This window comes from Glandiceps talaboti, chromosome 2, assembly GCF_964340395.1.
Source record: "Glandiceps talaboti chromosome 2, keGlaTala1.1, whole genome shotgun sequence".
Taxonomy (NCBI): Eukaryota; Metazoa; Hemichordata; class Enteropneusta; family Spengelidae; genus Glandiceps; species Glandiceps talaboti.
The window spans coordinates 11793292-11807145 of NC_135550.1; the positions used below are offsets into that span (position 1 = coordinate 11793292).

Consider the following 13854-nt stretch of genomic DNA (forward strand, 5'->3'; position numbering starts at 1 on the left):
CAGCTGAGGAACTGCTACATGTATCACCCCCTTGTGTAATCTACCACATTGAAGAATAATAGATTTAGTTTGCACCTACCTTAGTAAACTGAAGACTGGATTACTGGAGTCGTAATTCCACTATTATAATGCTTAAAGTGGCTGTATGTGGATGACAATTTAGGTATTGAAATCCAAAGTGCTTTCCTACTTGCGAAATTGATGTGAAACACAACATATACCAAGTCCTTGTTTGAAGCTCAAAAAATTGCAAACTTTGTACATGTAATTATACATACAATAACTACCTGTTAGATTTTAGCAATTTATTGACTTACAAATACAAGATTGAAAACAGTTGTTTCAGTAATTACAAATTCAAAGTAAATACCCAATTCTCATCTACATGACCACTTTAAAGGCAAGAAAATACTTCAAAAAAAGCAAGTCCACAAAACACAACAACATTGAATTGATGTTTATTCAATTGTAAAAAAAACCAAAAACATGATTTTTTAATTCTGGAAGGAATTTATTGGTCTAGCAGATCTAAAGCTACTCGGTGTATACGCAAGTTATCTTTTTTTTGCTATATTGGCTTATAACTTAAGTCATGATATGAACGTTATCCTTTTTCTTTTCTTTTCGTTTTTTTTGGGATAAATTAAGAACTTTAAAAAATTATAAGATCTCTGCAGCAAAATAACATTTCTAACAATAGACAAAATCTTATACTCAAATATTTGTTTTTTTTAAAAATATTAAAGATGTGTAAGGCATTTCTGATGTTCTTCTAAGACATTGTCATAAAAAAAAAAAAAGAGTAAAGCTGGCCACAAGCTTCATAAAATTTGCTTGCATATTTCAAAGAAGAAACATACTTGTAAATAGAAACTTTCCATTAGTTATTAGCTCACTGTATAGACTTCATAATACCTATATAACAGGCAAGATTTTAATAAAACTAGCAGTACAGTATTTGAAACTTAAGAAACCCAAAAAAAGCTTTAGTAGATTGTAAGGCAAGAACTGTACAATGTGGTGAAATTTTTATTTTTCTTCTTCCGTAAATCCGTTTTATGCGTTAAATGCAAATTACTTTTTTTTAATACACACTACTTTTACGCATGCAAAGTTATTTGAAACACTTATTGCGGCTTAATAGTATCAACCCATCTACTCAAATTCGTGTATTTCGGGGTTTCATTTTTTCGGTACTATTTCAGTCATGCACATCATAGTTTCACAGCTAGTGGAACTCTATAATAGGTACTATATACCGTAGCTGGTTGGATATATGTGTCCACCAGAGTTTAATATTCAGTACTATATTATAGCTGGTTGGATGTATGTGTCCACCAGTGTTTTATATTCGGTACTATATCGTAGCTCGTTGGATATATGCATCCACTAGAGATACAGTAACTATACGATAAATCTCAACAATACATTTTGGAAGCTTTTCAAGCTTTCACATTCTTTAGGTTTGTTACTGGGTTGATCTTTTTTCAAATTCTCCATGTGCTTGGATGAGGACGACCTCCTCATGTACTACTTGCGTTGTCATCTTGGTTTTCTTGTTTGGTGGTGGAGGAATCTTCTGACACTGCATGGCCTTCTTGTGATTTTGAATCACCACAATCTTCTCCAGACTTGACATTATTGTTTTCAGATTGCTTGGTTTCTTCATTCGCTGTTGATGGATTTTCATTTGTATTATCAGCAGCGGACAATGTTTCTTGGTGACCCTGATCATTTTCAGGTTGGACATTGGTGGAACTTTGCTCAGTATTGTTTTCAGGTTTCTCTGTGTCTGTCTCGTTTCCTATCGTTGTGGTGTCTCCGTCAGCGTTTTCAGTGGACTTTGTGGTGTCGCCATCAGTGCTTTCGGTGGACTTTGTTTCTTGGTCACACTGTTCTTGTTGAGATTGGACATCAGCAGGGGTACAAGTTTCACTTTCTTCTTTGTTTGTTACATCTTGATCTGTAGTAGTATCACTTTTTTCTACATCTTCACTTGTCTCGCTCACAATTTCTGTAGCCGACACTTCTACATGTTCAGCATTCGATTCATTTGTTTCATTTTTGGATGATAAGTCTGTCAACTCTGCTTCTAGTAATTCTGAAGTTTCAGCTTCGATTTCCGAAGCTGAAAGAGCCTGACTTTGTTCAGGTGCTAGCCCCCTTTCATCAACTGCTGGTTCTGAATCAGCACTTTTAAAAGATTCAAAGGAGTCCCCCGTTTCACTAAGAGCTGCATCTTGTGAATTGCCTGGCCCTAAATCTACACCTTTCATTTCCGCAATGATATCTTCCGTCACTTCACCATCAAATTCTTGTTGCAGTTCCTCCTCATCCATGTCATGTTGATGTTCGTCGCCACCTTCAAATTGCTTATCAACGTGATCTTCTCCCCAGTCATCTTCTTCCTTCCCGTCCATTCCGATATCCTCTTCTCCTTTTTCCTGACTATTTTGGCTTGCCTCTTCCATTTCTGCTGCCCAGTCATCGACATGGACGTGATCAGTGGGTGTTTTAAGAACACCAGGTGAGATTGGTTCATCTCCTGATAGAGGCGATGCTGATTTATTTCCAGGTGATATTGCTGTTCTGTCTACTTCTTCCCCTCTTACATCTGGACTAGTTGCTGATCCTGTATATTTCCTCGTAGGGGTACTAGTGACAGGTATTGTTAAACTTGGGCCCCTCTTCTTAGAATCATTCGGTGATCGTTCCTTTCCTCTCCAATCTTTGTAGCCAGCATTTCCATCTTTATTAGGAGGTGAGTATTTTGTTGCATCTGGAGGAAGGAAATAACAAATTTTAGAACATGCCCCATATATTTTCTGTAATGTTGCACGGTACATTTGATTTACTTCCATAATAAAGCACAAAAGAACAATTTTTAAATGTGATATTTGGTACCTTATACTGTTGCTCACACAGTGTGGGCTACTCAACAGAATGTTTTATGCACTTATTCATCAATATTTAAAGCTAACACAGACACAAACTAAAACTTTTATTGTGACGCTGACATAAGCTATCAATAGACATTAATGTAATTACACTCACAGTAGGGTGGTGTCTCTGATTGTGAGTGTTTCCCAATGGTGTGCACATTCAACCTCATTCAAAGTTTGCACTATCTTGATTACATGGTGATTATATCCACATAACCGAAGTACCACTATCACCGACTTGTCTAAATCTACCACATGTAATAACAATATGTTTAGTTTGTGTTTATCTTAGTTTGCCGATAACATGTTTTCGGTAATTTAAGTTTGTGTCTGTCTTAGTTTGCCTATAGCTTGATTTCCATAGTAGTAGTTTGTCTATCTTAGTTTGCCTATAGCTTGATTTCCATAGTTGTAGTTTGTGTCTGTCTTAGTTTGCCGATAGCTTGACTTCCGTAGTTGTAGTTTGTATCTATCTTAGTTTGCCTATAGCTTGATTTCCATAGTTGTAGTTTGTGTCTAGCTTAGTTTGCCTATAGCTTGATTTCCATAGTTGTAGTTTGTGTCTAGCTTAATTTGCCTTTATCTTGATTTCCATAGTTGTAGTTTGTCTATCTTAGTTTGCCTATAGCTTGATTTCCGTAGTAGTAGTTTGTGTCTAGCTTAGTTTGCCAATAGTTTGATTTCCATAGTTGTAGTTTGTGTCTAGCTTAGTTTGCCTATAGCTTGTTTTCCATAGTTGTAGTTTGTGTCTAGCTTAGTTTGCCTATAGCTTGTTTTCCATAGTTGTAGTTTGTGTCTATATTAGTTTGCCCATAGCTTGATTTCCATAGTTGTAGTTTGTGTCTAGCTTAGTTTGCCTATAGCTTGATTTCCATAGTTGTAGTTTGTGTCTAGCTTAATTTGCCTTTATCTTGATTTCCATAGTAGTAGTTTGTGTCTAGCTTAGTTTGCCTATAGTTTGATTTCCATAGTTGTAGTTTTGTGTCTATCTTAGTTTGCCAATAGCATGTTTTCTGTAGTTGTAGTTTGTGTTTATCTTTAATAGTTTGCCTATAGTTTGATTTCCATAGTAATTGTTTGTGTCTATCTTAGTTTGCCAATAGCATGTTTTCCGTAGTTGTAGTTTGTGTTTATCTTTAATAGTTTGCCTATAGTTTGATTTCCATAGTAATTGTTTGTGTCTATCTTAGTTTGCCAATAGCATGTTTTCCGTAGTTGTAGTTTGTGTTTATCTTTAATAGTTTGCCTATAGTTTGATTTCCATAGTAATTGTTTGTGTCTATCTTAGTTTGCCAATAGCATGTTTTCCGTAGTTGTAGTTTGTGTTTATCTTTAATAGTTTGCCTATAGTTTGATTTCCATAGTAATTGTTTGTGTCTATCTTAGTTTGCCAATAGCATGTTTTCTGTAGTTGTAGTTTGTGTTTATCTTTAATAGTTTGCCTATAGTTTGATTTCCATAGTAATTGTTTGTGTCTATCTTAGTTTGCCAATAGCATGTTTTCCGTAGTTGTAGTTTGTGTTTATCTTTAATAGTTTGCCTATAGTTTGATTTCCATAGTAATTGTTTGTGTCTATCTTAGTTTGCCAATAGCATGTTTTCCGTAGTTGTAGTTTGTGTTTATCTTTAATAGTTTGCCTATAGTTTGATTTCCATAGTAATTGTTTGTGTCTATCTTAGTTTGTTGATAGCATGTTTTAGCTGTGGAGTACACAAACCTTGTTGAAACTTTCCTTTCTTTCCTGCTTGTCTTTGTCCTCTGTTATCAAACCTACCACTACCAATTCTGTCACCTACCATAATACAAAACCAGAAATGACATTCTGTTGTACAGGTCTATGCAATTGTGATCAAATATTCATACAGCAAGAAAGTTGTCTATCAGTCTGAACATGAAAAATCTGAATCCAGAGTGGAAGGGAAAGGTCAAAGTCAGGACATAGAAACACATCTTGATGTAGCCAGCTCAACATTATTTTTCCAGACTTTATGCCACAGTGGCTAAAAATGTAAGTGAGTAAGTAAGTGAGTGAGTGAGTGAGTGAGTGAGTGAGTGTAAAGTATGTATGTATGTATGTATGTATGTACGTACGTACGTACGTACGCATGTATGATGTGCGTGTGCGAGCATGAATGTGTGTATGAACACATGACTTCCATTTACCTCTGTTACCTGATCTTCCTATGGGTTCACCATCATCACTGAGAAGGAAGAATGAAAAGTCATGTTACAATGTATCTGACATGTTGTTCCCTAGATAACTATAACAACTATAACATGTACATATTGTCATAGAAGACATGCCTTCATAGAATACACCTTGGCTTTACACACCGATATCAGATTTCCTGAAATTCTCCTGAAAAACTTGTTCTCGTCATGAAACTTTAATACTAGGTATAAGTAATAAACAAATCAACCTTTGTCAAGTCTAGTTGTGCTTGAGATAGGAGATAGGATGTGAATGCATATAGCAACAGTCCATGATGTGGTGGCTTTCCAAGTCACTCACAAGTGGTTTTGAATTTGTTGAATTTGTCAGTGGACAATTTACGGCACCATTTAATTAGGTACAAGCCACCTTGTATCAGTACAAAAAAAGTGTTTCGCCAATCAAAATTTTCAGCAGTTCCCATTTAGAATTTTGTGTTTTTTAAATTCATTTGTACTGTATGAGGATGTATGGATAGATACACACAGACAGATGGCACATATTCCTGTATGGCTTTTGGGCTTCAAAAAAGTATTAACTAAATGAAAAACATGTTTTGGCTCAAAGGCCAAAGGCCCATGATTCAATCCCCGGTTTTTGCATTTGTTCTATCTTATTGGTACAGCCATAAGGATTAGATTGGATCATTTCTTTTCAGGTCCAAGTTTTTCTATAGCTCACAGTCGGACAATTGTTTTTCTAAATTTTTAAACCTAATTCATAGTGGCCCTTTCTTTATTGAGAACTCGTAACAGAAACACCAGCACTTACTCAAACTTTGCTCTATCCCATTCACGTCTCCATTCTCCGGTTGCTTTCTTATGTCTTAGTAGCCTTTCTTGATCTATTCTTTCCCGTTCTGCTTTCCAGTCTGAGTACTCCCTCCTCTCTCTACCTGTCATACTCATGGTCATGTCATAATTAGATCTAGATCCAGGAGGAGGCCCATAATCCTTAACAAAGGAAAGTAATGATAGCATTAGTAGTACACATTTTATAAGGTATCTTCAACAATAGATGTCATGCACATAGTGCTATAACACAATTATTACCCATGGCACGGACCTATGTCGGTAACAGCCATATATAACTTGTTAAACTCCCTGGGGGCATACTATCCATTGCAGCCATCACAATGCATAGCAACCTCTGTCCTACCAAGTCCTAAATTATAGAGTTGGGTCAATTTGGGGCACAAGCATGGTTCAAATCTTGCCAATCGACTTTTGCCATTCAGAAACAAACAGCAGCAATGAGATTCGAACCAGTATCTCACAGATTTTAATCAGGTCACTCTAACCATTTGACCAATATGACATCATATGAAAAACCAAACAATCAGGGACATTTCAATCAGAAGATATCCAAAAAATTTAATAATTTTGCTAAAGAGTTAAGTTTTTGTTAGTGTTACCGTGTACTTTGTACCCATTTTAATACTGCAGGTTTAGTTAATGTTGTCATGTTTCTTTTTTTTTCTTTTTTTGGAATTCGCCATAATTTACCTTTACACACACACACACACCTCCACATTACAAATAATGAATGAATGCCACTTAGCTTACTACTATCCTAGATACTGGTCTTGGTGTTAATACTATAGTTCTCTGCACCAAGCAAAGGCATATGCACTTCTAAGCACAGAAATATGTTTTGAAATCACTACCAATATCTTATATTGACTACGACACTTGTAATTCTCGGTACCTGGAATAACATTTAACCTCATGCTAGAGGGTCAAAATAGAACAAAAACTTTGACTTATTCTCTCGTGTGCCTAGAATAATGCATGTGGAGTGTGTGTGGAGCAAAGTCATTGTATCGGCCCTGAAAACGAATGCTCATGATTTTTTATGATACACTTACGAAGTAATATTCTATTTCAGGAACTGAGAATAGGCCATCCTGCCACATGTGGTCATGATTACATCATGATCATAGGTGTACCTATAAGATCCACTTAGATTTAGCCGAATGGTTGGTGATAATTTCAAATTATTAAAAACACACGCCTGTGCTTGGAAGTGCATATGGCTTGGATTGTTGTTGAGAGCTTCTTGACAAGTCTCTACCTTACTACTAGTTTTAGCAAAAAATCCAGTAAAATGAAACCATCAAATTTTGGCTATGAATAGAAAAAAATTACCTTATTGCCAGCTCTGTGTCTTGTCATCTGTGATTTAGCTTCGTCAAACTTATTGCCACCCCAATTTCTAAAATTACGGCGACTTTCCCCACTATCGTCTCGTTTGCTATCATCTAAGAAATTATAAGGCTTGGGGGCTTTTCCTGTCTGTAAAATAGATAAGAAAAATCTCCATGGAAGACATTGCCAACAGTAAATCAAATACACACATACTCATGTATGTACCAGTGATTATAGTCAATGTGTGTGCATACTATTGGAATTTGCACTGCTCTTTTGAATACCAAAACGTTACTGCACATGCAAATGAGCACATGAAATATTCCATGATGTACACAAAATGAATACTTGTATGCAAATGAGCACATGAATATTCCATGATGTACACAAAAATGAATACTTGTATGCAAATGAGCACATGAATATTCCATGATGTACACACAATGAATACGTGTATGCAAATGAGCACATGAATATTCCATGATGTTCACAAAATGAATGCAAATTATATTTCTATGAAATTTATTGTTTTGGATACATGGATGTGCTGCAATAATGACCTGGCATAGTGGGTACTAAGGGTATATGCACTTGTGCTTGCAGTGTTTTCTGATGAACTATTTCACTTAGGAAAGTACAAGCTACAACAGAGAACACAGCCGGCACTCGTGTAAATGCCCCAGGTCTGCAACTCTTGACAGTCACATATCATGTGGTTCTGTTGTAGTACACAACTAATTTGATTTGGACATTACAGCTTGAAGCCAAAGTCAAGATCAATATCACATATATATGTACATCGGGTCAATGTAAATAACACTTACTGTTTTGAACAGAATTACATGGGATTATCATGCAGTCACTCCCAGCAGGTAATTCTTGGTTTCCTACAGACAGATGCCTGTTCATATGCTAATTTACTTACAGGGAAAGCCATTCCAGGTGTTTTACACTACATGAAAGGTTACTACATGTAATATAACATTTAAGATATCACATATGTTTTCTACATGGACAACATGCAAATCACTCCAGATGGTCTACATGCTACAATGTTATTTCTAAAGTGTACATGCAAAGTCACAACACCTGTTAGTCTAAGCTAAGAACAGTCATTCCAGATGGTATACTTAAGGTTTTCCCAGGTGGTAAATCTAGAGGGTTGATTTGCAATGCCACTACATATGTCTACTTTCAAAGGATATCCTTCACTTCAGGTAGTCTATATGTAAGGTTATTACAGGAATTCTCTCCATGCAACTCATTTGAAGTTGTTTACATGCAAACAGACACCAGGTGGTTTATGCAAATCAGGAACTGAACCCCATGGATATTTTGACAATTATGAAAAGATATTGTCTATATTACAAACAATAATTTACATACAAACTGTCAATCCAGATGGTTTTACATGAAAGTAAACTAGTATGCATGATAAAGAGAAATGGTTGACATTCACAGAATCATATCTAATGTTCCACATACATACAAACACAAACCAGGTGGTCTGAATACAAACATACAAATCAGGTGGCTTTTATGCAAAGTAACACCAGGTGATTTGTTAGTCTACATCAAAGTTAATTGGGGGGGGGGGGGTGTTGAGGCTGAGGTTGTTACACACAAACAGTCACACCAGCACTGTACAAGATTTTACCCACAACTCTCTCTGATTTGTACTGTTGGACATCAGCTCCTTGAAGTCAGACAAATCTCACCTGTGTATAGGAATTTGTAAGAATATTTTGGCCATTTTCAAAACGTAGAATTGACACTGATGAGTTTCTGAATATTTATTTTCTTTGGTTCTGGTATCAATGATTGATTGTAGAAGGAGTAGCAATTTTAGAAATTTGTCAACAGATTTTCTTGAAAGACATGCAAAATATTTTCCACAAAACTAAGGAAAATATATACACCTGTTAATGTGTTTGCCAAAGATATAGATTTATTTGAATAGGTATGACAAAAGAAATTTACATACTAAAACTCATCATACACACTGTCTACCCAAGTTATTGATACTTTGACATTGAAAAGTGTTTTATTCACAGTGCATGTTTCATTTACTTGTTAGCACATTTTTAGAACTTTATTTTTGATTCCCAAACATACTTTTGTTACTTATTAATTAAACGTAATTACTATGCTTAAAATGTTGACAAATATGGGTTATTGAAGAAGTTATAAAATAAGGAACTTCCAAGCATACCAATCAGAGAGAGTTGTGGGTAAGATATTGCACAGTGGCATGCAACAACAACATGAGTTGAACCACATGCTGGGGCTGCCATGATGATGGTGCAGCGTAGTACAGTGAACAGTGCTAAGAAATGAACCACTGAAAGTTGGAAGCCCATACCTTATGTGTTTCAAACTCGTTTAATGCTTTTAATTCTTCTTCCATTGCTTGAATATTTTGCTTCCTCTTTTCTTCCCACTCCTATGAAGCAAAAGGGGTTTTGAACTAGGGTTAGTACTAGTCATGCAGTGATTAGGACACCACCTCATCAAACTTTAGGTATCTATCCTATACCAACCAATGATGTGAATGTGCTATATATATATAATGACAAATCACTCTCACAACACAACACAACTCAACATACCTTCTGCTCCTTTTCTTCCTTGGTCATCTTCACTATTCGTCGTGGTTCTCCTTTCTTGCCTTGCATGTTGAGGGACACTGTTATATTCCCCTGAGGAACAAGAAAAGGAGATTTTCAACATGTTGTTAGCTTCGATCTCCAATCCAAACTACCACTCTAAACTAATTTGATAACATTCTTTGGAATTTATAGGATGAAACAGATTGTTATGCCTGGCTATAAGAGAACTGCCATAGCAACGAGTTGTTAATCAACAACTTGGGTAACCAATACTGCCATATATGTAGCAACTTTGATAGCTTGCACTGCCACAGCAGTATCTGATAATCTGCACTGCCAGAGTAAACTTTGATAATCTGTACTGCCATAGCAAACTTTGATAGCTTGCAATGCAATAGCAATATTTGATAATCTGCACTGCCATAGCAAACTTTGATAATCTGCACTGCCATAGCAAACTTTGATAATCTGCACTGCCATAGCAAACTTTGATAACCTACACTGCCATAGCAAACTTTGATAGCTTGCACTGCATGCAATAGCAATATTTGATAATCTGCAACTCGATTGGCAACTTCGATAAGCTGCACTGCCATAGCAAACTTTGATAACCAGCACTGCTATAGTGAACTACAATAACCTGCACTGCGATAGCAAAGAGTTGATCTCAATTGACAACTTAGATAGACTGCACTGCCATTATAGCAGACTTTGATAAGCTGATAAGAAGCACTGCCACAGCAAAGTGTTGAATTCAATGGGCAACATTGGTCAATATGTGCTGCCAGAGCAAAGAGGTGACCGGTTCAATAAGATACAACTTGACAATGACCAGTGTAATGTAATACAGTCCAATGGAGTATACAGGCAATATAACATTGGATTAGTTCTATAAAATACAAACTAGATACTGACCACGTAAATTTTCCTTGCGTTTAACAAACAAAACAAATTACAATAAATGAACATAAACTACAATGTAGTGAGTTAAGAACTTTATAACACAAACTGAACAACCTGAAAGCTCACAGGAATGAAGAATGAAACAAAATAAGTTAAAGACATGAAAATGACATTGTACAAATGTACCATAAACTGATTGTGAATACTTTAAGCAAATATAGTATGTATCAAAAGAAACATTCAATTTTAGTAATTCATTGTTAGTTTTTTGCAATTCCAGCAACACATAGCGTTGATTTTAAAATAACACTGCTAAGATTTCCAAAAGGCATACATGCACTCCTTTCAAATGACAGATTTATGTAGATTACTTTTTATGTTGATGGATTTTCTGAGCAAATGTAACAGTTTTATGAGGATGACTTTTTTGTCACTGATGCATTTGGTAAAGGGTTTAGTGTTTCTCATGACCCGACCAATCCTACATTCTTCATTCTCGCAAAATAGTGCAATAGTTGGGGCACGAGGTTGCCAGACACTATATTAGCAATATACCTGGATGAATTGCTACTCACACAGAGACCCCCATTGGTAACTAAACAAGACACTTCTCTGTGACACTAACTGTCTTAATTCACAGTGCTGTTCTTTTTCGGGGTACATAAGAAACTATTATTCAACATCTAATCCTACCATGGACACTCTCTTTTATATGGACTTCACCTGAAGAGGTTGAAATAATTTTCTTTCTAAATAGTAACTGGTTCATGACCATGTAGTGCTGGTGTTAAACAAAAACACTTTTAAGATGTGGGCATTGAGATTCCCACTAGATCTCTCCATCTGGTTTCACATCATGTTTCCACCAAGACACAAAACACTCAATGTCAACATTTAGTATATAGCCTGAAATATCTAGTCATTGTTTTGCTTATGTAATATACTAATCAATGTGAAAAGCCAGTGGTTACATGCACATAAAGTGGACCAACCACCGGACCTTTTTAGACTAATTAAAATTAGTAGTACACTCCTGATGATGCCAGAGGACGAGATGTCAGCAGATATTTGGAATTCCGTTTCCATAATTTTACACTCAGAGAATAGAAAACTTTACTCACACTACACGATGATTGAATGATATTAGTTCCATGAACATTCATTCTCATAAAATAACTCCTCGGGGAATGTAAATAGCGTTAGTCCTATTAAGTATTTACATTACTATGTATTCATTTCCAAATTGGGTGCAGTTAGACATCACAATGTAATTTGTCCTACAAAATGCTATTACTGAATGGCCTATATATTAAGCCACTGCAATCCATATTAATGAAGTTCTCATCATATTATTATTTTGTTCAATTCTGATTTCTATATGATGATGATAATACCAACACAGGTTAGCCATGCAGAAAATAGGTTTCCAATGACATGCATTGAAAAATACCATTTCTCATTGCCATGGTTACCTGTGGTTTTGACTTCGGTGCGCACAGTATGCTTTTCTTCTGTCTGCTTGCAGCTATGGCACTGTTTGTAACAGTTATAGTCATTCCCTGATTGGTAAATCAAAACGGTTTGCATCGTTTGTAACAGTTCAGATTTAATTGTCTCATTTCTAAATGACAACAATTGTATTGTAGGAAACAAAGGGTGGTGTCCAGTGGAAAACAAGGGGTGATACTCAGTAGGAAACAATGAGTGGTACTCAGTAACAATGGGTAGTACTCAGTAGGTAACAATGGGTGGTACTCAGTGGGAAACAATGGGTGGTACTTAGTCTGAAAGAATGGGTGATACTAAGTAGAAAACAATGGACGGTACTCAGTGGGTAACAATGGGCGCTACTCAGTGGGAAACAGCAGGTGGTACTCAGTAGGCAACTGGGTGGTACTCAGTAGGGAACAATGGGCAGTACTCAGTGAGAAACAATGGGTAGTACTCAGTAGGAAACAATGGGTGGTACTCAGTACGTAACAATGGGTAACAATGAGTAGGGCTCAGTGGGAAACAGTGGGTGGTACTCAGTGGGAAACAATAGGTGGTACTCAGTGGGTAACAATGGGTGGTACTCAGTGGGTAACAATGGGTGGTATTCAGTGGGTAACAATGGGTACATTGTACATATATTGTCACTATCAAAATCAATTATACAAATATTATACAGAATACACATACAACCTACCACCATTGGATTGTCGTCTTCCACAAAAGGTGACAACGGTGGTGATTTGGGTGATTTGGGTGACTTTGGTGATTGTGGGACTCTTGACCCTTGACCTCTAGAAGACTCCAAACTCTTGTGCCCTCCACTGTCTTGTCTTCCATATCCACCTCTCCTATTAACAGACCTTGAATGTTCAGTTCTACCAGACCCTACCCTTCTAGGTGTCATGTCTCCTTGCATTCTTGGTGCTTGATCACCTTCCGTCCTGCTTAACCGATAAGGTTCTGCTCCCTGTTCCAATAAATGTACACAACACGGTGGTCCTGTTACTATATATGAGTAAACAGTTCTCTCCAGGGTTCAAACCTCTGGGAAGACTACAGCAGCTACATCTATTTGCAGTTAATCACATTTACAAATTTGAAGAGGTGTACTATATGAGTAAACAGTTCTCTCCAGGGTTCAAACCTCTGGGAAGACTACGGCAGCTACATCTATTTGCAGTTAGTCACATTTACAAATTTGAAGAGGTGTACTATATGAGTAAACAGTTCTCCAGGGTCCAAACCTCTGGGAAGACTACGGCAGCTACATCTATTTGCAGTTAGTCACATTTACAAATTTGAAGAGGTGTACTATATGAGTAAACAGTTCTCCAGGGTCCAAACCTCTGGGAAGACTACGGCAGCTACATCTATTTGCAGTTAGTCATATTTACAAATTTGAAGAGATGTTTCAGTTATACAATTTCCATGTTATATAACATATTACTACCAAAAAAGATTAATATATCGAAATAGATTTGATAAATTTTTGCACAAACTTGCTTACATTTCTAAGACAATCACAGACTGATAAAAAAAATACACT

The 13854-nt window shown here is 36.3% G+C and overlaps 1 protein-coding gene across 1 annotated transcript in view; it reads right to left on the reverse strand.

Annotated features, from left to right (window-relative positions):
- Nucleotides 1–417: 417 nt before the first annotated feature.
- Nucleotides 418–13854, reverse strand: part of LOC144449870 (uncharacterized) — a 33632-nt gene continuing 20195 nt past the window's right edge. The window contains exons 6-14 of the mRNA XM_078140421.1: nt 13003–13275; nt 12287–12373; nt 9912–10001; nt 9665–9745; nt 7303–7449; nt 5927–6108; nt 5107–5144; nt 4661–4735; nt 418–2779 (exon numbers count right to left, since the gene is read on the reverse strand). Coding sequence (XP_077996547.1) covers nt 1524–2779; nt 4661–4735; nt 5107–5144; nt 5927–6108; nt 7303–7449; nt 9665–9745; nt 9912–10001; nt 12287–12373; nt 13003–13275 — 2229 coding nt within the window. The 3' untranslated portion in view covers nt 418–1523. The remainder of the gene's footprint in view (nt 2780–4660; nt 4736–5106; nt 5145–5926; nt 6109–7302; nt 7450–9664; nt 9746–9911; nt 10002–12286; nt 12374–13002; nt 13276–13854) is intronic.